The following is a 24,734-nucleotide window of genomic DNA, read 5'->3' on the forward strand; positions in this document are numbered from 1 at the left end:
GTGTGTAATATTTTGTCAGGGAGAATTATTTTTATTTTTTGCATGAGTGTGTGTAAACAATGGATTAATTTAAATGTTCTGGCTACTTAAACATTGGTTTATAGTAGATGTGTATTTAAAGGTTATTTTGTACACTGTGCATTTTTGTCATGTATACACATTCAGGCGGAAATAGCTACCAGAAATAAAGCTCGCCTTAGAACACTTTTTAATACTTAAAGAAAGAGAAACTTCCTGTGTACATTACCATCCTTTTTTTAATCACCAGAATACAATATGACTTTCAAAAATAATTAGGGATCAGTTCTAATAAAAAATATTCAAATGTTCATATAAATACATTTAATGGAGTGTGTGATGGCTTCAAATATACATTTATAAATACTGTTTTTTTTTTTACAAAAATAATTTTCAAGAAACTGAATCTATTTATACGGGCCGTTCAATTATGCAACCATGAAATTTAAATTCATTTCAAAGGCAGTTGATCCACAGGGTACAATCTCAGACTCTCAAACTGACTTATGACAGAAAGAGAAAAAGGAGGCCCATCATGAGGAGCAACAGACTTGGACAGATGGCTCTTGCGTTGTCAGGCAGTTCGCAGTTTTCATAAGGCTCTAGACATGCAGCAAAAGCCATGGCATGGGGAATGTAGCTCTGCTCCTGGACCCCATGGAAGAGGTGTGACATCGGACCTTTGGCAAAGATGGCTACATCCTCTATACCATGGGTTTCAGAACTGAGAGGCACAGTAGCTTGCTGACGGTAATCATTATGTGCTTTGTGTGGAAATTGGTCATGCAAAAGAAAAAAAAGAAGAAAAAAAAGTGTTAACTTTTTTTTTTTTTACTTTTGGGTTTATCAACTAAAATGAAGAAGAAGACAACCTCAAACCCAAAGGCATTGTTTGACTTTTACATTTGTGATGTTTTAGTAAAAAAAAAAAAATAAATAAAAAAGTGTGGGCTTACATGAAATAGTACCATTCACATCTGGGCGGCTTCCATTTTCTGATATCTGGTATCCTGGTCCATTTCCATACACTGCTGTAGTGAAGCGCTTCTTGTCTTTAGCTATTGAGCGGGATATGCCTGTATATCACAGAAAATGTTTGAACTTGGTCAGTGAAACAATATTTACTGTTTTACCACATTTACTGCGGTTTAAAAGTGTGTTTTACCCATGACTGGGTTTCCTCTATAAGAATGTCCTCCAAAGGCAAAGACATGAGAGTGGTCAGCGGTGACCACAGTCATTGTGTCCAGCTCACTGGTCATTTCGGCTGCTCGTCCAATTGCACGGTCAAACTCAACAGTTTCGGTAAGAGCTCTTTTGGCTCTCCCTGCATGGTGCCCATGGTCGATTCTTCCACTTATAGTCCAAAAGACAGTCATTGACATATTAAAAACCACTTTTAAAAATTCTAATCATCACAAAAAGCAGCCTCAATAAATCAGTTAAAGTTAGAATTCCACTGTTAGAAAACCCTTTCTAACTAATTATGATTTTCAGTGATGTTTAAAAAAAAATACACTCATCTTCCACGAAGAGGAAAAATCCTTTAGGGTTTTTTTGAAGAATTTTAACAGCTTTCTCCACCATCTCAGTGAGAGACGGGTCTGTGGTACGATCACGATCTATCTCGTACCGGCAGTCTTTGGGCTCAAACAGACCTGTAGGCAAAATGATTATATAGTTAAACAATAAACTGAAACACCAAAACTGTCAGGAGTTTTTCATTTGTAGATTTATGTATAAATGGAAACAAGTTTTACACAGAGCATGGAGGAATTCCTTAAAAACATTTTTTGTTGTTGCTGTTTTGTATGGATTCATTCTCCCAATCATGTACAAGATTTAAAAAAAAAAAGTAACCTTGAAGAGAAACATGAGGGAATTACTGGGAATAACAGTTCTCTTCTTCTTCTCCTCCTCTACAGAAGCTGTTATAAATCCCTCAGAGGTGTACAACCCTATCAGATCACAGAGGTTCACCCTAGCACTCAGCAGAGGGCAGTCTTACCACAACCTGTCCTGCTGTGGTCAACCACAGGCTGTGAAGTGAATGTCTTGACATGGTAGAGGCAATTGAATCTTGGATTGGTTTAGGGCTGCCTTAGGATTGGCTAAATGTCCCTGAGTTTTGTATTCCTTTGTTTTAATGAATTAATTCATACTCTTCTCTTTTTAATAAAATGGCAATCATTTTGTTTTGTATAACTTATTGCCACAAACATTTGTTAGAGGGTGAGACGGGAACCTGTAAATGTGTCAGTGTTTGAATCCAGATGACATAGAGTGCTGGTCATTCACCCTTTGAACTGTCATCTTCATGAGAGTTTGTGCCAAATATGATGCGTTCAATTTTCTTTAGTCTGTTTGACAGATCTTAGAGGTCTGTAATCCCTAATCCACAGTCGTCATATACACTCTAAGTTGTTCCCTTAAATCTGTAAAAGATAAAACTTGTTGTGGCTACACATAAAATCCTAATAACCTCTCCAGATAATATCTTCACAGAGATCAACTGCAAGTGTTCTTGTAAATACTGTTAATAAGTAAACAGTTTTCCTTACCCATCAGGAAGTCAGTGTTCAATGGATTGACAGCATCAAGTTGAGCTTTGTTCCACACATATTTAACCCTCTGGAAGAAACGAATAGTTTATGAAATTGAATAAATATTTATCTTTATCAATTTTTGAATTAAAAAACAACTTAAAAAACCATTTATTTTTACCGTTTTATTTTTAATCCACTCTGCAATCAAATTTCGTCCATCTACTCTGTCTCCTCTTTCATCTGGGTACTCTGGATCCTTAGTTTCTCTACCATACATATATTGACGCCCTCCTCCTAGAATGACCTGGATTAAAAAAATGTATGTGAATTGATTTTGATTGATATTTAGTTTATGTGAGCTTCGTCTATGAAATAAAATGTATTTTTATTATTATTAAAATATTTGAGAAGTCATATTCTCAGTCTGGACTTTTTCAGGTAAGGAGACTTCATGCTCTTACATTTATCTCTACGTTGGTGATCAGCTGATGTGCTATGTCCCGGCATCCGTTCGCAACAGCCTCAGGGGTGAGGTCCGAGTCAGAGTACCAATCTCGATCGGCAGAGTGGGCGTAGCTTGCTGCAGGAGAGGCGTGCTGCACACGGGTTGTTGTGACAATTCCTACAGATTTTCCTGAAAAAAGTACAAAACAAATCAAATCTACTCTGTTTAAACAGAACATTGTCAACATTTATAATTAATAGTGCCATTTTTATTACACTTTCAGGTTGACAAATGACCTAATCACCAAAAAAGTTGTTACAGATAAGGTTACATGTTCACATTCTCCGTGTTTCTTACTGCAGGGTTCAACATGTACTCCAGGTTTAACCACAGGGCCGTCCTGCCTTACAAAGCAGAACTGAAACAAGTCTGTAGATTCTCTATAGTCTCTCTAACGTAACAATACCTGCTTTCTTGGCACGGTACAGGATAGATTTCACTTCATTCCCATAGCTGGCGCTGCAGTTTTCTCTTGGAGTGGCAGCAGTGACACCCAGGGTGCCATAGTTAGCCTTGACGCCACATAAGTACGCTGTGGCTGTGCCTGCACTGTCTGGCATCTGCTGGTCAACATTATAAGTCTAGAGGGAACAAACACACAAAAACACAATGTATATATATGACTTTATTTACTTAAACGTCTTTTTGATATGCTTGCACTAAAAAAGATAATGAGTTGTCTGACCTTTGACAGTGCCAGGTAAGGAAAGGTGTCCATGACCAGACTGGTCTCCTCCCCAGAGTGTCCAGCCATCTGGCCCTTGAGGATCCGGGCAGCAGTCACTGTTGTTACTCCCATACCTGGAAGCAGGTGGAAGAGTCATCGGAGTGTTAGAAACTGTCAGCCAGGAAGACACAAGAGGAGTCACTGCTCAGAGGAAACCTCAGTAGGCTCCACTGATGTTAGTGTTTGAAGGTGAGGGCCGGGACACTCTATTTAAACCTATACATGTACCTACAGTAGAGTTGGTAAACGTCTAACCTAATCAAATATGTTTCTGGACTGTGGCAAAAAGAATCTGCAAACGCTGTACAGAAGGAGTCACCTACAGGGATCAAACCCCTGCCCTTCTTGTTGTGAAGTAAGACCACTTACCACTCTGCCACTGTGTGTCTGCCAAGATGTGTGGGTAAAAATAGATAATTAAACGATTGTATTTGTTTGTCCTGACACCTGAGTAAATGCATAATTCTAGCTCTAACGTATCAGTCCAGAAACACTGACAAGATCTTTATGAGGGCTGTTAAATTTGATGTACACTACCATAATGTTAGTCTTCATCAAAGTTTCGAAAGAGACTCTCAACGTGTTCTTCAAGAAACTGTCAATATGTTCAGAAAGGAGAAAATTGTGTTTTACATTTACAGGCTCATTTTAAGGGCTCCTCTTATTCTGGATCAACCTTCCAGAACATTACGTTGCTTTGTGAGTTTTTTAAAAAAAAATTTATGTGGTCCATTTGGGTTAGAGACAAACGAGGCAAACATGCAGACCGCGGTTCAACCTCAGCTCATTGTGTTATATGTGGCAGGATTTATTGCTTTAAAAGCCACAACAGTGCATTTGGTTTCCAAACCGACATGGTGACAGCACCCACACTTCAAACATCACTGGCTTCCTCTCACCTGAATAAATGGACTGGAATAAAATCAGGAAATTACCCATGATTCAAAGAAACACCGTGGATGATGGTAAGGCTCATTTTCACAGACTCACCATCCCCGAGGAAGAGGATAAGGTTCTTGGCCTGGCGGATATTAGGTTGAATATTTAGGGCAGAGTGAAGAGCCTGCTTCCCTTTGTTGTTCCAGTAATCAGCATGGAGCTCATCTTCTGTTAGCAGGAAAATAGACATCATGTAACGGTGAAATCCACCCAGAGATACTCAGATGACTCAGTATACAACAAATATTCAAATATCTCATTGGTTCAGGTTTGTAAGGCAGACAGTAAAGTGAGTAACAGACCTTGTAAGGCTAATAAAACATTATCAGAAGGAACAAAATTATCAACTTGTTTGATCAAAAAAATTATTAAAACAAAAAAGTATGCAGTTTTCTTCCTGACAAAATACACCTTTAAAGATTTAATACTAAATTCCAGTGTCGACTCAGTAGAGCAGAAATACAAATCCTTACCTGAAACACACAATGTCCATTGCACTGAAATAAAAATCAATAATCCAATAACGAGGAGCCTTTGACGCCGAGCCATGCTGATTTGAAAAGAGAACGCTGGGAAAAGAGGCATTTGTCCTTTAAAAGCTGCATTCAAGGTGCAAAGGGCACATGAGAGAGAGCAATAAGAATACGGAGCGCGCACGTACATGCACGAACACACACACACCCACACACGTGCCAGTCTGTCCTCCCGGTCACAAACACAGGCGTCTAAAGTATAACTTGTTGTTGTTGGACTTTATTTCTCATCGAATGACAAATTGAATCGGTTTTCTTCCATCACAGCTGATGTTTTTTTAACACAATGACCTGCCACACATGACTTCACCCCCGTTTAGGTTGAATGTCCTTTATGTAGCACTTTACAGGTGTCAACAGCTGAGCATTGTTGTTACTGCATTACAGTTGGATGGCTGTGTTGACGCGCACAAGACCTATTAATTATTCATCCTTACTAGAGCTAATTAATATATGGTCTGTTTTTATCATCCAGTAATTCCAGGTAGGTTGAAATAAGGAAACATTTTAAAGAAACGGCTGTAAAAGCTACTATTTCACCACCATTGTTTCCTTTGTGGACCTTGGAAGTTACTCAAACCTTGTTTCTTCACCCGCGGTACTCTAACCAAAGTACTTTTATCAGCCACGCCCGAAATCAATTACTTTACTTTTACTAGAAAGTGATTGTGACCGCGTATTTGTGTGAGGTTCTGTGGATAAAAGAAATCCCACAGCTGGGCTCTGCTGCCTGGTCTTGTGGTTCAGACAGACCGAGGTCCAAATGTTATTTTTCATCTGTTTCAGTATTTCAGCAGGGGTGACAAAGTCAGATTCACAGTGGGCCAAAATTGACGACAATCGTGATTGTGTGCTATGTCAGTTTAAGAACCCCTGACATAGCACATACACCACCAGTACTACAAATCCTGCCAGTATATCAGACTGATAGTACTACAAATCCTGCCAGTATATCAGGACTATATACCAGTTAATATGATCTCACGGGCCAAATATAATTACACTGCAGGCCAGAGTTTGACACGTGTGGAGTACAGTGTGGGTTGTATATTAAACATTTTACTGGTTGTCCTGACCTTTGAACGGTTAGTCGCAATTTGCGAGATAATCTCCCCCTGTGCCATTGTTGGTGGTAAGTAACAATTGCTAGAGGAATAAAAAGCAAGCAATAAACTTACCAAATGTCTTCTTTTAATTTGGATTGATATGCATCATAAAAAACAGTATAAAAATACATTGACACCATTTGTTTACAAAATATATCCATATACAAAGTCAACATAATTCAATATACGTGCTTGACGACAAGCGACAACCTAGCTGGAGAAGTTTTTACTGCTTTAACCTCAAACAGGCCAAAAGACAAATGTTCAAAAGCGTCATTACCCCTGACAGAGATACAGTACTTTAGATTTTTTAACTCACATCGCACAACAAGAAAGTATGTTAAAAGATCTGTTGGAGTGATGGCTCATAATTCATGGTCCACTGACGGACACCGAGCACCGAGTTTGTTGAAAACTATTCTGATGGAAGTCTCAGTTTATTTTGTAAATAGTGAGTTACAGATACTGCAGCGATCATGGTACTCACAGGGATATTTAGAATAGGTAGGAGGTGTTGATGCTAATACCAGAATCAGAGTCTGACCTGATATATTGAAATACTCATTCCATTCAGCAAGTGTTTTCCTTCCCCAGTTTTTTTTTTTTTTTTGCCCTCATGGGTAGTTTATGTAAGTCTCAACATTCTCAGCAGTTTTAACACCGCAGATGAACTAAGACAGGAGACTTACTGTAAAATTTGTTTTGTTACGACACAAGCAATTTAATAATACACCTGAAGACTCGCCTCTACTTTCAGTTGAACGCCGCAGACGACGGGTGCGGCTTTTACACCTAACTGAGGCCCATTTCTCAGTTCAGACTGACAGTTGAAATTACACCCTCTGAGCTGAGAAACAGGGTGTTGGTGTTAAAGCTCTGCTCACTTTCTGTGCCAGTGCCTGGGTTTACTGTGCACTAAATTTGTTTATATTTGTTTCCTTTTGGCTTTAACAGCCTTCTGTAAATAAAGAAAAAATAAAAGGACAGAAATTTTCCTGTTTACTGTCCTGACTGTGGTCGGAGTTCACTCACACAATTTTCCAAAGTGCTGCGCCATCTATAAAACACTGCTTTCCAGCCCATTGCCTTTTCATTGAGACCCAACGTCAAATGGTATCAGTGGCAGCAGATGACATCAGCAAGAACACAAATAAAACATTAGCAATCCTTTCAGTTGACGAAGATGATATCAGGAAAAGCCTGGTTTCAAACCTAGAACAAACAAATGCTTCTCAAACATGAGTTAATGTTAGTAGTCATGATGGAAAAGTCTCAGTAAAGTGCCGGCAGCTTTGTAAATCAGACATATTTTTGTTTTTTTAGTTTTGTTTTTTTTGAGAAACATGACGATGAATTCATGTTTGCCTTCATTAATATCTCGTTTCCACCATACAATATATGTTTGTCAGTAAGCACCTGGTAAATAGTACTCCATGTATATGGATGCAATATTATCCTCGCAAGCTGCCTTGACATGGAAGTGCATGAAGTCCCTGTATTACCGCATGGATATACTGCGTTTGTAGGATTGTGACTTTTGACATATCTGTGTGTTTTGGGGTCATTTCAACAGCCAGAGGAGGCTGAGTGTGACAAACAGGAAGCAGGGGTGAGTGTTGACAGCGTCAGCTGAATTTCGTCGATGGTGGTTGTGGTGTGGATGCGGGGGACAGTTTGTGTAAGGCTTCAGACAGGCAGCGTAGGCCATGACATGAGCCACATAGTTTTGCTCTTTTACCCCATGGAACAGGTAAGACATGGGGCCTTTGGCATAGATGGCAACGTCTTCTCCGCCATGAGTCTCCGTGTCCAACGGGACGGCCGCCTGCTGCATGTACTCCTCGTCAACTGAAAAGCAGACATTACATGCAAACAAACCATTACTGCAGTGCAGCCCCCCTTGTTTGTCACTTCTGCCACTTACTCCGCTCCACACATCAGCTTCAAAGGTACATTCTCCGCGTGGACGTTTATGTGGCTGTTTTGCGAATCAAATCCTGTTTTGCAAACTCTCTGTAATTCATGTAATTTGACTTAATTACCAAATGTTGAAACCTTCAAGGTAATTTAGGTTCATTTGATAAAATTACAGCATTTGCCGTCTCATTTTCATTTCATGAAATCTGACCAAAGTGGCAGGCCTGCTAATTTATTTCCTCTGTATACAAAAATACCAAAAAAAAAAAAAAGAACAAACACCCACAGTTTAAATGAGAACACAATGTCCTTAAGTCAGAGATGTTAAACAAATTGTGATTTTCTTGCAATAAACAAAAAGAAATAGTTTTGCTCTATTGTGGAATCAGCAAGGAAATCCATGAACAAACAGCAAAAACAAAAAGCACTACTGTTTCCCCGTAAGTCAAGGAGAAACCAATGCAGTCAGTCCTAACTGAGAGGTATTTATTTAGTAACTGGTCATGTTACTGATTTCCAGTGTTTAGCAAAGAAAGACAAATAAGCTCTAAAGTTACATTTCCATGTACACAGTGAGGCCTGTGACGGAGGAGAAGACAGCACGGTGCCCTGACCATCATATTTCATCTTTGCTCTCAAGAAAAAAAAACACACAGACATGAGTCAGCCTTAACCGCATCAGTTCATGCTGTCTGCATACACATCGGCTGTAGACTGGAGCAGCATCTGAAACGCATTAACTTTTACTCACAGTAATCCACCATCGTGATGTTTTCTCTGGTTCCATTTACATGGACGTAGCCGGGGCCATTGGCGTAGAGGATGCTGGTGAAGGGCATTCTGTCGTCAGCTTTCTTTGGTGCCAAACCTGGATGGTAGTGAAAGTCACGGTGGAGAATGACAAATATTTTAATTTCAGGAATTTTTAGAACCTGAAAAACACCTGAAAACACCACCTCCTGCTGTCCAGTAAAAAAACGTGTCTTAAGCTGAGTATCACCATTTCAACCGATGTGATGAAGTGATAAGGTATCGGCCCAATACTGATACCGGTATCTGTATCAGTGCATCCCTAATAATGCTGCTTGTTGAATCCAATATCTATTTTTTTAATTTGGACATTTGGTCTCAAATCTAATTTTTAAATCCTAAAGCTCTAATGATATGTCAGTGATGGGACCCCCACCTCCAACCCAAACAAAATAAAAAGGACTGGTTTTAAAACAAGAAATCAAGGCAGTTGGGAAAAAAACTGCTCTGTTTTTCAGACAACTTTTATTATTAAAATCTTACCAAAAATTGGATTCCCTCGTGGTGTGTTTCCTCCAAAGGTAAACACGTGAGAATGATCTGCAGTGACCACCGTCAGTGTTTCTGATTCCTTGGTAATCCGTGCTGCTCGCTGAATGGCCTGGTCGAACATCACCGCTTCAGACAGAGCCAGTTTGGCGATGCCGTCGTGATGACCGTGATCGATTCTCCCACGTACTGCAGCGAAGCAGGATCATAAATTAGACCTGGCCTCAAATGGGCTCAGACTGCGTTAAGATAAAAAAAAGATTATTAAATAATTTCAGTAGTGGACTGCCCTGTGTTTTTTACACTGACCTGATAAAAACACATCTAATGGGTCCACAGGTCAGTCCATACGCTGAGAGTCACAAACATAATCAGACTTCATGTAAATGATACTCAGTAATACTCATCTTCTACAAACAAGAAGTATCCTTTGGGGTTCTTGCTGAGGATTTGTATGGCTTTTTCCGTCATCTCCACAATCGAGGGGTCTCGTGTGCTGTTCCGGAAAACCTCAAATTTCATGTCTTTTGGCTCAAACAGACCTGATGAAAAAAGCACAAAAAAGAAAATAAAAAAAAGTTTGGATCTGTCAAGTGCAAAACAAAGAGCCAATCAGATGTCATAAAAATAAATAATAATATGGCAGGAATGTATGCAAAAAGTACATCATTGTGCTTAAATTAATATAGCTGCAGAATACCGTGCCCACTGCAGTGGTGCCGCCCTGCTATTATGAGTCTCACACGATGGGGGCAGTACAGGTTATCAAAAGATTACCTGTACGGTATCATGAAGACTCTTCATGCTCGTAAAGATGAAAGAGTTCGACAGAAACCATGATGATACACAGCCTTCAAAAAGTTTCATAACTTTGATAAGAGTGTGTGACACAGCCTTCAAAAGGTTTCATAACTTTGATAAGAGTGTGTGAGTGAGCGTGTACACCACACACACACACACACACACTTGTAGACCACTGGTTTCCGGTCCATTAAGTGCTCACCCATGAGTCGATCAGTAGTTTCGACATCGATCTCGTCAAACTCCTTCCTGTGCCAGACGTACTGTGACTTTTTAGCCTTTAAAAAAAGGAAAGTTGACATAAATCCGAGGGATGTTTCATATAAAGTGCCGTACGTACGGACAGAACCGTCCGGTCTTTGTGTCTCACCGGTTGAGCCTTCAGCCACACGTCAATCAGGTTCCTCTCGTCTCTACGATCGCCCTTGCACGACTTGGAGGTAGGATATTCTGGATCTGGAGTTCCTTTTGGTGTCATGTACATCCTTCCTCCCCCGAGGATCACCTTAAAAAAATGATCAGACATGATTGAGACACGTGTCATGCAAAAGGTCTCACTGACCAGTGAGGACATACTGATAGAACAGGAAGATTTTCTACTAATAATAAGATGTTATTTTCATCCTGACTCAAAAGGAAAGATATTACCTAATGTAGATGAGCTAGAATTTCTCTGTTAGCATTAGATGCTTATGCAAGCACAAATCACTTCTAACTTGTCCTTGTCCATCGGTCAAGACCTACTGTGTAATGTCTAACCCAGATTCCCCCAGATTAAAGTCCACATGGACTCGTTGCACTTTTATTTAAACTCATATATCAATAAAGTCCAGAGTATTACTTCAAGCACTATAAAGTTAGATAACAATATGCTTTAACACTTATTCGTATCTACTTGTAAACAAACAAACTAATGATAAAACACAGATCTGTAGGTGACACCAGGTGAGAACCAGGTGAGTTCATTAATCATTGTGGATTACATACATCAATGTCAACGTTGGTGACCAACTGGGTGGCGATGTCGACACAGCCCTGCTCACGGGCGCTGTGGGGGAGGTGCGTGTCACTGTACCAGCTGCGGCTGACGGAGTGAGCGTAGGCAGCAGCCGGGGAGGCGTGCTGGACCCGAGTGGTTGTCACTATACCAACGGATTTACCTGGAGCAGAGACAAACACCGCGTTGTTGTGTGTCGTTTATTGCAGTCAATCTGCAGGACTGTAGTGATCGATGTCATATAGCTCTGCACGGGCTAACGACCTTAATGACCTCCTTAAAGCACATTAAACAGCACGCTGCCAGGGATGGCAACATGTGAAATACCAGGTCTAGAACCGATCCCACGAGCCTCAGTTTGAAAGACACCATGCTTTACTGGAATAAGTCACGGCTTTGAGGTAAAGTTAGCCTCTCTAATGTGTTGATATGAACACAGGTGCGAACTTTTGCACACTTTGTTGATAACAGTCTGGACTGTCATCTTTTATAATGTAGAATCTGGTTTAGATTTTTTCCACAAAATAAGCTTAAATGTTTCATCCGATCAATTTCATACCTGAGGTACTCTTGATTTGCAGGTTCTCTCTGCATCATGCAGTTGCAAATCACATTTCTGTTGCAGCCGACGATGGCCTTCCAAAGTCCATCACTGTGTCCTGGTCTATTAATGGCCTTCTAAAGTCCATCACTGTGTCCTGGTCTATTACTATAACTACCGACTTGAACTCCAGTTATCCAAATACTGCAGTGATAATGGCAGGCTGAAATGTTATGCTTTCATGCACTGAGAAACTGAGATACTTCTCTCATATAGTTGGGTGAATTACAGGTAATATCAACATAAACGTGGAAACTGAGATACTTCTCTCATGCAGTTGGGTGTGAAGAAGTGAAACAAGGTTTATAGAAACTTAGTTAATCTAACGCCTGTCCCTGATGTCTACAACAGGAATTACAGGTAATATCAACATAAACGTGCCTTTTTATCGGCGTCATAGACACGCCTTGATCCACAGATAAACATTACGACACACACACACACATTCCTCGTGAAATGACTGCTGCAGTGTCTGGTGAAGAAGACATAATTATTTTATGAGGACAATTCTGCAAACAAAATCCTAACAACACTTTAACAATCAGGTAGCAGAAAACGTTTCTATCAGTGGATCGTTTTATTTCATCATTTATCTCGTCTTAGATGCAGCTTTTGCGTTTGTTTAGATAAGAGATGTAGCTCATGTTTCCATTGCTCATCACAACCATCATTCCACCAAGACCTTTACCGTCCTCACCTTGTGCCTTGGCACGTCGTAACACCGAGTAGACCTCGTTACCAAAGGTGGTGTTACACTCGTAGGCCACCGCCTTAGCGCTGACTCCGAGCGTCTTAGCGTTGGCCTTGACCCCGCAGTGATAAGCTGTAGCTGTGCTAGCGCTGTCTGCCACCTGCCTGTCCACGCTGTAGGTCTGTGAGGTGTAAACACACGGACACAGTTAGAGACGACAATCATACTACATCACGTAGTAAAATATCAGAGTGAAGATTCATATATTGGAAAATGATTAAAATATGAAATTAAAGAATAAAAGCAGGTAGATGTATGGGTATCCCGCCTGTTTTTATTTCTGACTAATCAAAATGATGGAATTATCATACGGGAAATTGCAAGAAAATTATGCAAAGGTAATACTGCATTCTGAACATAGCATTCATGTGCATCTTGACTGTACAACAGGTGGAGAGTTGTTTTCAAATCTTCAGCGAAGCCGTCATCTCAAATTTTAGTAATCAGTCTACAATCACTCACAGTCCATTTGACAGCTGTCAATCAGTCGGTCAGACGTAGACTGACCTACTGACCTACCTGCAGTCTTACATTACTTTGAAGCTCTCTAGAAATTCTTGTTGGGTCTGGAGAAAGTATTTTAAGCTTGAGGTAAAACGATGAATCAAACACAGTGTAATTATGGGATGTGCACTGTGCCTCATGCAACATATGGGATCAAATACATACTTTAAAAAAAATTTGATAGATTTAATAATTTCACACATTAATTCACATAGATAAGGCATTAATTAGACCTAACATTTTGAACTCTGTGCAATGATGTTGTTGTACATTGATTTTGATTGATTTCTGTCCAATAATATTTTTTAGTAGATAAATGAAAATCCAGTTTAATTACAGGTTTAAACAGGGAGACACCAGAGACACTGAATTGTCTCTGGTCATGAAATAAAACGTTTGTACGACTATTGAGTCTGTTTTAACTACCAGCGCTTTCATAAAAGTGTTTATTTAGCTAAATCCCCCGAGGCTCCTTTCAGAGATAAAGACAGGGATGGTATGAGACAAGTTTGTACACGTGAGACAGGGACAATACTGGAATGTTGGACACACGCTGAAGCGCTGACCCTCTCGTCTTTATTCCAGAGGATTAATGTGAAATGAAACCCTTTCTTTCTTTCTTTTTTATTCTCTCCAGCTCTTCATTTTTTTTTCTTTTCTTCACGCTCTATTTTCTCCCTCTGTCTCCATTAGTTACATCACAGTGATTTACCAAACGACCACAGAGTGTATACATTTTATGTTTTCATGTGTGACGGAGAACCCATTCAGAGAGCTAAGCTTTTCTCTTCAGGTTTTTGTCAATGGGAGAACTACCAGAAAACATGGACCCGTTTCCTCTGTTGGAAAATAACTGTTATAATAAGAACAGTGATTTTTTTTATAAATCAATAATCAATAATTGAATCGATGAAACTGACTTTTATATGATAGAGTCTTCAATGAGGTCAGTGTTGTGTCCTCACCTTAGACAGAGCCACATAAGGGAAGGCGTCCATGGCCAGAACCGTCTCCTCCCCTGATCCACCCTCCATCTGACCCCGCAGGATTCGAGCTGCTGACACAGTGGACACACCCATCCCTGGGAGACAATGATTTACAGGTGAAGGTCTGTGATATGTTCACGTGTTTTGAGACTGTTTTAAGAATTACGCGACTACGCAGTAGGCATCTAAACACATGTCATGATGTCGTCAAATTAATTATGATTTATGCCAGAAAACGTATTTTCCGAAGTGCAGATTCTGACTGGCGTACTGAGGTCGGATTAGTTACTTTCCAGGTAAACAGAGCAGTCACATGACCAGGACATCAGTAATCCTGAAAATGACAGGTTAGAGAGAGGGTGGTTTTCTGTGAACCCACACTTTAAGACACAGATAAACAATGACTGTTCTGGGCCAGCAGGCAGCTCAACTATGTGAAGGACTCTGTATTATAATCAGAACATTATACATCTATACTTTTATACCATTATAACACAGACACTGCTTTGGCTGCGAGAAGATTTTACTCCACAAAAGCACTGAACGTGCATTTCAGAGCATGAAAAACATGCACCAAATAACTAACGCATTCCACTCGTTATTAGAAGTCTTTAAAGAACTCTGGGACACCGCAGTGTATTCAAGACTTTTTTTAAAAACATTAAAGTCCCCATAAACTTTAACAGACTCCGTGTCACGACAGAAGAGATGCACAAAGGATGCAAAAATCTATTGATTTAAAGCAGATAACTGAGAGAAACAGAGAGGGAGATGTATGCCTGTTCACTGTTCCACTTACAAAAATTAGTTGCATGCCACACACGCTATAAATACACCAGTTACAGTCAGTGTAAAATATTTTCCAAATCTAAGCCAAATGGAAAAGTTCACCCCGATGCGTTCAAGTTCTTTTAAAGTGAATGAAGCCAGACCGCTCTAGTGGTTCACCTGATGAATACCAGTGGTCGGTTTTCATTGTAACATGTAAATCAGACCTTCCAATAATCATACTATGAAATACAATGGAAAGTGAAGTCTGAGCGCAGGGCACTTTAAGGCAGCAGTATAAAAATGGCTTAAGTAGTGTGACATTTTCAGCAGATGACCCAGAAAAAGTAGATATGAAATTGAATTAATATTAATATATATTTGCACAACCATAGCACACTTTATAGTTCTGCTAAATCAGCTTTACACAGGTTTCATTTGCTAGTATTTACAGACATATCTGGATATAAATGTTTTTACAACATTAATAATGAACCAAATGCCTTTTTGTAAAAGCATAAAGATGCACATGATTAGTAGAATGATACAAAATAATCCGCATCAACTCTGCCCTCTGCTTGGATTTTCTCTGTTTGTCTGTGTTGAGTTTGGAATATTTACGGATCCAAACCAGATGTCTCCAGTGAGTTTCAAAGAGTGGGAAAATCTCAGCTGAGAGAACAGTTTGGTTCATATTTTAAATACATTAATTATTTTATAGGCCCTAGAAATCAATACAGGGGTCAGGGGTCTTCTGTAAACCCACTGGTCAGTCAAATATAAATGTTTAATACGCAGGCAGACAGTTGTGTTTGTTCTTATTTTTGCTTTGCTGAATCATATAAAGAAAATCATACACTATCTTGTGTAAGCACACTGCATTTACTTGTGTAAGCACACTGAATTTATTTTAACTGCTTTTACAGCACCCCCTGCAGGGTAAAAAGGAAAGCCACATGTTGTCTGTATATATGCAGAGAAATCTACTGTAAATTTAATCTTCATTAAATTTAAGATATGTGCTCACCCATGGCTTCTAGACTTTGGAGAACTGCATATTTTAGAATAATACTATGAAAAATACCCTAAAAAATACATTAACAAAGAGTTTTGTTTTGTTTGTTTGTTTGTTTTTTTAAATAAATGAATCTATCTGAGGTCCAACTGTGTTCTCTGCTATATTTGACTTACCATCTCCGAGGAACAGGATGATGTTCTTGGCTTGGTGGTTCCGAGGGTGGAGTTTGAGCGCAGCATCCAGTGTAGCTCTCGCCTGAGCATCCCAAAAAGATGGATCCTTTTCCAGTTCACGCAGCGCTGCTGAATAAAAGAAAGTCAGGGAATAAATTAAATGGAAGTGGACATGAGGAGAAGGTGTGGATCAGGGTTGATAAGACACAGCAGAAATGCATGTAGCATGTTGAACTCTTAAGCTGCCGTGCAGCTGAGTGTGTTTGAGTGAATTCATGAGGTCAGTGGGCGTCTGCGAGATCAGGCATCTCTGACTTCCTCTGACACTTTGGCTCTAGGTGGGAAGGAAACACCTTCTGCAAAAGTGTCAAAAAGTAACAAAATAAGTTTTCATATTCCACTGAGGCTCACAGTGTAGGAAGTCAAAGAGCGCCGGTCCTCCAGCCAATGGAAATACAAACAGTCATTCCCACATTTTGCATAAACAAGCTGACACGGGCAAAAATATAATCCACCCCAGCTTTTGTGCATCACCACTGGCTGTTTCTCCATCACAACTACACACCTGAGCTGGCGCTGATGGAGCACCGCAGCAGACATCCCTAAACACTGTCTGCGCACACACTCACACTTTTCCATGCAGGCTGAGGTTACCTGCTTAAACACCCACTGCGCGTCCGTTTGTCTGCCCACAAAGTGCTACTAATATCCCAGCCACAGGCAGCAATAATGTGTCATCTCCTCACCTTGGCTCTCCACCGCGGCCCCTCCAACAGCAAGCAGGACAGGGCTCAGGAGGATGAGCAGGAGGTTGGGGGCCCAGCGCGGTGGCGTCTGCATCGCTAATCCAAGCAACTTTGTCGTAGCTGCACACCGAGACCAACAGGCAAAGGCACAGGCGGAGAGTCTGTGTGTCTGCTAAGACCTTCCTTTTTAAAGCCCTGCTGGGTGTGTAGTGAGGAAGGGCCCACGACAGCTCATAGGCTCAGAGCCACAAAAGAGGGAAGAGAGAATGTAAGAGGAGGAAGAAGCCGCTGGGGGAGAAACACACAGGGAAAGACCACACAAGAGCTCTGTAGCATCACAGCCCCTCTACCCATTTTAGATCCTGAACACATGCGAGCCCACCGCCATTTGTTGCTGTAGATTTATGACTCTGCTGCTTTTCCCTGAAGTGAGCAAGATTGAAATGTAACGTTCCTTTGATGTGGTCAGTGAATAATGGGCCTTTTAACACAGGAGCCCATTCTACAGGAAAAATGGCTGTTCAATTTACGTTGGCATCCACGACACACACACATCATAACCCTGACTCTTTCCATTTCTTCCTCTAATCGCTGGAAAAACAATCCACGGGAAGAAAGTGAACCAGGCGCAAATTCATTCGTGAAAATTTTGCTTTTCATGGCAGGAAAATGGTCACATTTCCACCCCTGCCTTGCGCCCCCATCAAATTCCTTTTTGCATTTAAAGACCTAAATATTTTTTTTCTTTTCCTACCAATTGAACTTGGCTGTTTTTCTGTGGCATGTGAAGCAGGGATGGCATTTTTCTACTGTGAGGTAGTGGAGACAGCCTGCAGAATAAAAACGTCTCTCCGCGAACACAACAGTTAATGTGTGAAATACGGCGAGTTGAGCCAACAGTGCTCCGAACGACAGGAAGAATAAAATTCCCGGAGAACAGTTTCCGCTTTGTGAACTTTGGGGGATGAATCTCATTACCACTGGAGCCTTAAGGAGACTTTGAGAATTTACGTTTGTGAAAAGCAGCATCATATAAAAAAGTTTTCTTTTCTCTGCAGATATAGTCACTTAACAGGTACAGTAAACTGAAAGTCTGGCTTTTCTACAGCGCCCCCTCTTGAAGACTAAGTCCCACTCCCCCTCATTCACAGAATTTCCATAACAACTCTATTGAAACCAACTGTACCTGCGCTCGCTTTTATCCTAATCTTAGTTTAACGTTTTAACAACAAACTGAATCTCATTACCAGCGGGGTCTCTGGAAGACCTTTCCTTTTTCACCAACCACTCATCCATCCATAGCCAACAGTTAGTCACATGTGCCTAATCAAGACTGCAATAAAATCATAGCAGCAATTTTAGGGGAGGGAGGCCTCACATGATGTAGCCCACACCACATGAAGTGGAAATACCGCTGGGAAAACTTGTGGAGACACAACTGTCTGTCCATTTGTTATGGGTTTGCTTCAGAGAGAAAGTGCGACTTATGGTGGGAAAGTTACATTAGTTCACATCGAGGCAAGTGTAAACACCTAGTGACTGGTCCTGACGGTGCTCAGCGTGGATCATCATCATCATCATCATCTTTGAGTGTTGATTATATGGTGGCATGAAACGGATCACGGGATAATTCCTCTGGGATTTTAGACGGATCAACTTCGGTAAAGCAACGCAGAACAATTATCATAAAGAAAATAAAGAATGGATGAATTACAATTTACAAAAGTTCCAGATAAAAATAAAATCTTTCTACAACACTGATTAGAGAGTACGTTTTATGGGACATTGTTTTCTCGTTTGTTTTTCTCGTTGAACATGACAATGATGATCATACTGGAGGATGACACTGATCCACACCATGACAATGACTTCATCAGAAGAAAGTTAAAGTCATAGTGTAGGCCAATCTTTCACCTGTAATAATTCATAGTTTACAAATATGTTAAAGTCAAAACCTACATCAGAGTCATAGTGTAGGCCAATCTTTTACCTGTAATAATTCATAGTTTACAAATATAATAATAGTATTATTTTTAATGAAGATTTAGCGCCCCCTGCCTTATATTGTATTATTTTTTTGAAGATGAAGATTTAGCGCCCCCTGCCTTATATTGTACCTCTGAACTGTACACTATTACTGAACTTTCAAAATCATAAAACCTTTTATGACTTTCTCTGCAGAATATGTTTGATTTTAACGGAACCAGAGACGGATCTTTTTTAAGATATTGAAAATAAACATGAACCTAGACACAAACTGTATCTCTGTATATGTCACACTTTTACCACCACCCTCCACCATTTAGAAGCTCAGCTACGGTATTTAAAAAAATATGCTCAATTTGTGTTTAAACACGTCTCCAAACCACGTTTCCTTTGGAAAAAATTCCTCCTTCTGCGGAAGGTGACATCCTGCTTCTTTGCACCGTCTAAGAAGAGAAAATAGGTTTCTTTCTCATTCGCCTTCATTTTTGGGAAAAGGAATACAAATTCTAATGGAGGCAGAGCAAAGTTTAAATATTTTTAGATATACAGTAGGTTTAGTTAAAAACTGGATGCTTGTTCAGATTTTTAACTGCTCACATTTTAGTTTTGAAAATCAGACTTTTTCTCTCCTAAATCAGAACATCTACCTCAGAAATATTACCCTAAAAAAGGACAGTATGAGACGTTCAGTTTGGAAAGAGGACAGGGACGGGGACATGGACATGGACAGGGTGATGTCAGATGTCAGAGGCAGCACAGTGGAACAAAGTCTGGAATGATGATTATGTTCTGTTTTGGGCTCAACGTAAATGTGAATCTCTATCGCTGGGGCACAAGTTTCAGAATGACATCAACAGAACACATGAAAAATATATTCAGATCAGTTTAAGGAGGGAATTTAATGATGCAAGGCCTTTTTATGACATATGTCAGGGGCCGAGATCCCCCGTCCCAGCAGTTGGAGGGACGGTCATAAAAAAGGGTTTACTGCTGCTGCGGCGCTCAATTGGGGGACAATTAAGAAAGAAATGGTGAGAGACCCACGTCCTGGTCTGAGGCACTGATTCGACAAGAGACTGCGACCTCAACATCAAACAGTCTGCTAGCTCTGAGAAGTGGCCTTCTGAGGTTTTAATTAGACTCATAAATAAGATACGGAGTTTATCCTAATTGGGTTTGCAGTGTGTGTGTATGTTTCTGGTATAGCTATACTTGTGGGGACATTTTTTTGTGAAACGTTGTTGTGGGGACATACATATATGTTTGCAGGTCTCAGTAAGTGAAAGAATATTTTTTAGGATTTAAATTTAGTTTGGGGTTAGGAGGAGAATTAGGACCATGAATATATATATATATATATATGTAATATATGTGTAAAAGCTAATCATAGTATGAGGGGCAGGGGGAAGCACTGTGTGTGTTTCACTCTGTTATAATTGTGCATGACTTGTTATGACTGACTTCAGACCCAGGAGTTATGACAAGGTAAAAAAAAGTCAATTGCAGTAAACTCATATCAGCCCCGCGGCTCCGTGTTCTCACCGCATGTACGGAAGAAAGTATTGCTTTTGACATCAAGTCATAAAAAAAATGCTTTCATGGGCACAATGTGACCACATCAAGTCTCTGCTCAAGGCCACTGCTATAATCCTCAGCCTGCTTCTCGATTTCTCAGCCAACATCAAACACAGAGGATTCTGACTCACCTGTGCCGCCACATCCAGTGACGAGAACCGAACCTATCAACGCTCATTTTAACTGTGATCAAATAAAAAAAAGCCTCCAGAGCTGCCGGAGTATTATTGTCTCAAATGTACGTCACGTTCTTCGCTCCTCTTTTGTAGCTTCTGCTGGAATCAGATCTCTACAGGGTTGATATCCAAGTGTTGCATCATCCAGTCATCAAGTGAAGAAAAAAAACTCCAGCTAAAACCATTTATGATTCGTGACTGAACCCGTTGTCTGAGAGAAGAACAGAGCAGGAGGATGATGCACACTAGTTTGACCACATCTCACACAGAAACGGTCAGATTTTTTTTTCCCTCACTGTGAATCATCTTTAAGTGTTTGTTTCTCTCTGTGACGGACACTCGTCCGTCATCAGATCACAGGTTTGAACTTTGCACAAAAAGGACAAGTCCAACTTGGTTTCGTAGTAATCACAAGGTTGAGAGACAAACAAGTGCGTACAGTGTCTCCACAGACAAGAATGTGAAAACAGAGCTGACGTTCTGAGGTCGACGTGTGGACGGGAAAATCAGAGGCAAATGGAAATCTGTTCCAACATACTCAGGATGGTTGAGCAGGTTAAAGTGGGAGAAACTCTCACTGACTCTTGGCTTCTTTCTCAAGCTCTTCCACATCAGAGAACCATTATCACAAAATCCTTTACATTCACACAGGAGGATTCCGGCCAAGAGAGCAGGAGTGCCATGAGGGGAATAGGGAGGAAGGCAGAGGAAGAGAAGGAAGAGCAACCGGGTCGGTAGCATATCATTCAAAATAAATCAACTTGTTATCCTGTTTGAAATGAGGCCAAAGAGGGTTTCTTTCCTTTCTCTGCATGGCCACCCAGGCGTGATGCTAATGCCTGTGGGTGTCAGGTGGTCTGGGCCAGGAGACTTCAGGACTGGCGCTTGAGGTCAGACGTGGGTTTATTTTCCTGGGCAGGCCTGTGTCCAAAAACATCCTCAGCAGTGTCCTCGGTGTCCGCCAGGTGCCGGCCAGACAGAGACTGTCAGCGGTGCAAAGAGGACGGCTGGAAGATGGACCGCTCATTTTATATAAAACTATCCATTTACTTCAACAAACTGAGCAATCGGTTTACACAGTGATGCATGGATTACTGACATATCTGGACACTGACAGGTCGTGGGGACCACACATGCACTCAGTGAACTGCACGCACTACCGGTACAGTTAAAGTTCACGGAGTGAGAAAAAAAAACAAACATCCAATTCCAAAAGAGAAAAAAAAATACTTAGACTGATCATTTTTGTTAATGATGAAAAAGTGCACATTAGAGACAGACTCCAGTTCCAGAAGAGAAGAAACTCCTTGGACTGATCATTTTTGTTCATGATGAAAAAGTGCACATTAGAGACAGTTAGGGGTTTTCACACCTGCTGTCTTTCTTAATACAACCGTCCTCAGTGATTTGAAGTTGGGACCAGCAGTAGGAGGTTAAACGCTCTTTCCCAGAAACAGAAAGGAACACACCTGGGATCACACATCTAAGTCCTTAGATAAAAGACCACCTCTTCGACCCACTGGCAAACTCTTCCAATAAAGATCATAAAGTATACAGTACATACAGTATGTGGGCTGCTGGAAGAGCAGTGCTCACCGCAAAGTGGGCAGGAGCGAGGCAGTGCCCTCTGTCATCAGTGGAAATGAGTTTGAAGACGGTATTCTGAGGTTGAACAGCCCCGCTTTAATTGTAATGACGCGTTTTGTGCTGACTAATGAATGCTTGTCTGCTGAAGACGTGAAGGAAAATTATACAAAACATAAACGTACGTTTCCAGCAGAGGGCGTAATGATTTTGAGTTGCACATTTGATTATTATTTCCATGGTTTATGGAATAAAAATTTTTTACATTTTTAACCAAGAGGGCCAAGGATGGCTTTAAATCATTTTTCGTTCACATTTTTTCTTGATGTTGTAGGATCTGTTGTGTGCGTGACTGTGGCCAATCAGGAAACAGGTTGAGGAGAAGGAACGGCCTGTGCTGTTGCGGAGAAGATTATGGAAAATTGCATGAAACAGAACAAAATTATAACCAAGGAAGTTGTGGAGAAAAGAGCTTCAGTAAGTGTGTGTGAATTATGAACATTTTCTTTCTCCAGCACTGCCCTAACAAAGCAGTTCAAGATGTGTCACAACCTATGATGGATCTGTAACTTTTGATTTGGTCTTAATTTTTGATATTTAAAAGGGATATTACAGAAAAGAAACATTAAATGGGGAGAGCAGGAGAGGAGGGGAAGATGTCTTCAACTAGAAGGTGTAATCTGTCAGAATGACCTGGAACTTTTGGACCAAACACTAACAAACAAAAAAAAATGTTTAAATGAGTTATAAGTATTAAGTATAAGTTAAGTATTCAAATCGTAAGTAGAGTGGAGTATGTACTGTGTATTTCCGTGTATTTCACTACAGCGTCATCTATAAATATCTTGTAAATTTTTTGCTCATCAGCCGGAAACAATGTGCGAAAGTTAACATTGTCGTCTCGCTCTTGCTGTGCTTGTGTGTGTGTGTGTGTGTACATCCATCGTTGGAGCTGAAACTGCAGACACAGCTAATCTGTGCGTGATGAAAGCGCTCCACTTCTCTGTGTTGTGTTATTGTCAGTGTCTGTCAGTCAGTCTGGTGTCACCTCGTTCATTTCTCTGTGTTAATCACAGTCTGTGCCAATGTGTTAATGAATTGTATTTTCATTATGATACGACAAAAGGTTTTCACTCTGTAAAGGCGTCCATATGATGATTACACTGATAGAAGGAGATGCAGCCTGAGTCTCACACTACACTACTAATTACTCCTTCATTAACCATCATGCTCCAAACAAAGGCGATGGGAGAACTCATTTGCATAAATGTGTGTTCAAAATTCACACAAATTCTTTGTTTTTTAAAAAGCATTTATTTGTTGGATTTTGTCATTGTCTCAAAACCTCAGTGGTTTCATCCACTGCGTTCCTTTTTGCCATGTGAAACCTGACAAAAAGATATGTTTTCTTTCCTTCTTGTGGGAAGAAAAACATGCCCCTCATCTGTAAACATCCTGCCGTCGATCACCAGTTTCCAGTTGGGCAACAAAAACACACTTTGGCTGGGAAACGGTTTTAACGAAAACCAGGAGACGTCGTTTGAGGCAAACAATTCTGGCCTGGCTTCGGCTTTTGTTTTGAGAAATTGAGATTTAAGTCATTAATGAGGTCATGTCAAAGATGGAAACGTGGGATTGAGTTTTGTACGTTGTTAACTGTGGGAGTTTTGTTGTTTGATCATTAATAATAATTAATGTTCATCATCAGAACTTAATTATTTAAAACATTTGTTTTGGTTTAAATTATTGTGTAATGGTTTGCTCTCCTCTGAGAAAAACCCATTAGGACCAGATTACAGTAAAAATGTGTTCTGTGGAATATAAAGTCTGTCACTTCTGTCAAAAAAAAAAAAAGAAAAAATCTATAAATGTAACTCATTTACACCATTTGAGACTAACACCTGATTTTATAGATTAAATAGATTTTCCAGATACATCATTTTGATTTTTTCTTTTTTTTTTACCAGACATAGTATATTTGGACATATATTTCTGCTACAACTGGAACATGAAGCCAAATACACACCGAACACTGCAGCCATGATGGATTGAATATTTTTGCAACATGAAAACTGCTGAGGTTGAGTGTTTTATGGTTGGTTTTTGAACCTGCCACTCAGCAGCTAACAGTAACAATAAGGCCTTCTACTTGTTGTGTTCGTGTGGCCATAAAACACTGACCTCTATTCACAGTGACGAAGTTTATCGTTTGCCTGTTAATTAACGCTTAATCTAAATAATAATAATTCAAAGTCCACTTTCAAGGCGTCAGATTGACAGTGTTGACAAATTGACTTTGAGCCTAAATGAACCGTCGAGGAAATTCACTGAACAACGCGTGTGTCTGGTCTGAATGAACAGGTTAGAGCTTTGCTTACATTGGACATCGACACGTATGTGTGTGTGTGTGTGTGTGTGGAAAAAATATAAAATACTTGTAAAAGCACATCTGGAATAGTACTATATTCAGAGACTCTG

The 24,734-nt window shown here is 40.2% G+C and overlaps 2 protein-coding genes across 3 annotated transcripts; both read right to left on the minus strand.

Moving 5' to 3' along the window:
* Positions 1–34: 34 nt before the first annotated feature.
* Positions 35–5,855, minus strand: alpi.2 (alkaline phosphatase, intestinal, tandem duplicate 2). Of its 2 annotated transcripts, XM_008331156.2 has the most exons (11): positions 5,209–5,855; positions 4,787–4,903; positions 3,755–3,870; positions 3,476–3,650; positions 3,026–3,198; positions 2,743–2,868; positions 2,580–2,649; positions 1,542–1,676; positions 1,184–1,375; positions 975–1,094; positions 35–782 (listed from the first exon to the last, which is right to left on the minus strand). In XM_008331156.2, exons 1-11 carry the CDS (start codon positions 5,396–5,398, stop codon positions 523–525), a joined length of 1,674 nt encoding a protein of 557 aa, XP_008329378.2. In that variant the 5' UTR covers positions 5,399–5,855; the 3' UTR covers positions 35–522. The 2 variants fall into 2 exon arrangements, with proteins under 2 accessions (XP_008329378.2, XP_008329387.1); XM_008331165.2 differs by lacking the exon at positions 5,209–5,855 and having other exon boundaries at positions 4,787–4,925.
* A 491-nt stretch (positions 5,856–6,346) lies between these two features.
* On the minus strand, positions 6,347–18,214 carry alpi.1 (alkaline phosphatase, intestinal, tandem duplicate 1). Its single transcript, XM_025054253.1, has 11 exons — positions 16,936–18,214; positions 16,190–16,315; positions 14,210–14,325; positions 12,687–12,861; positions 11,379–11,551; positions 10,762–10,896; positions 10,594–10,669; positions 9,998–10,132; positions 9,585–9,776; positions 9,043–9,159; positions 6,347–8,222 (listed from the first exon to the last, which is right to left on the minus strand). Exons 1-11 carry the CDS (start codon positions 17,027–17,029, stop codon positions 7,936–7,938), a joined length of 1,626 nt encoding a protein of 541 aa, XP_024910021.1. The 5' UTR covers positions 17,030–18,214; the 3' UTR covers positions 6,347–7,935.
* Positions 18,215–24,734: the final 6,520 nt, after the last annotated feature.

Source organism: Cynoglossus semilaevis, chromosome 2 (genome assembly GCF_000523025.1).
Source record: "Cynoglossus semilaevis isolate Cse_v1.0 chromosome 2, Cse_v1.0, whole genome shotgun sequence".
In the NCBI taxonomy this organism is placed as follows: Eukaryota; Metazoa; Chordata; class Actinopteri; order Pleuronectiformes; family Cynoglossidae; genus Cynoglossus; species Cynoglossus semilaevis.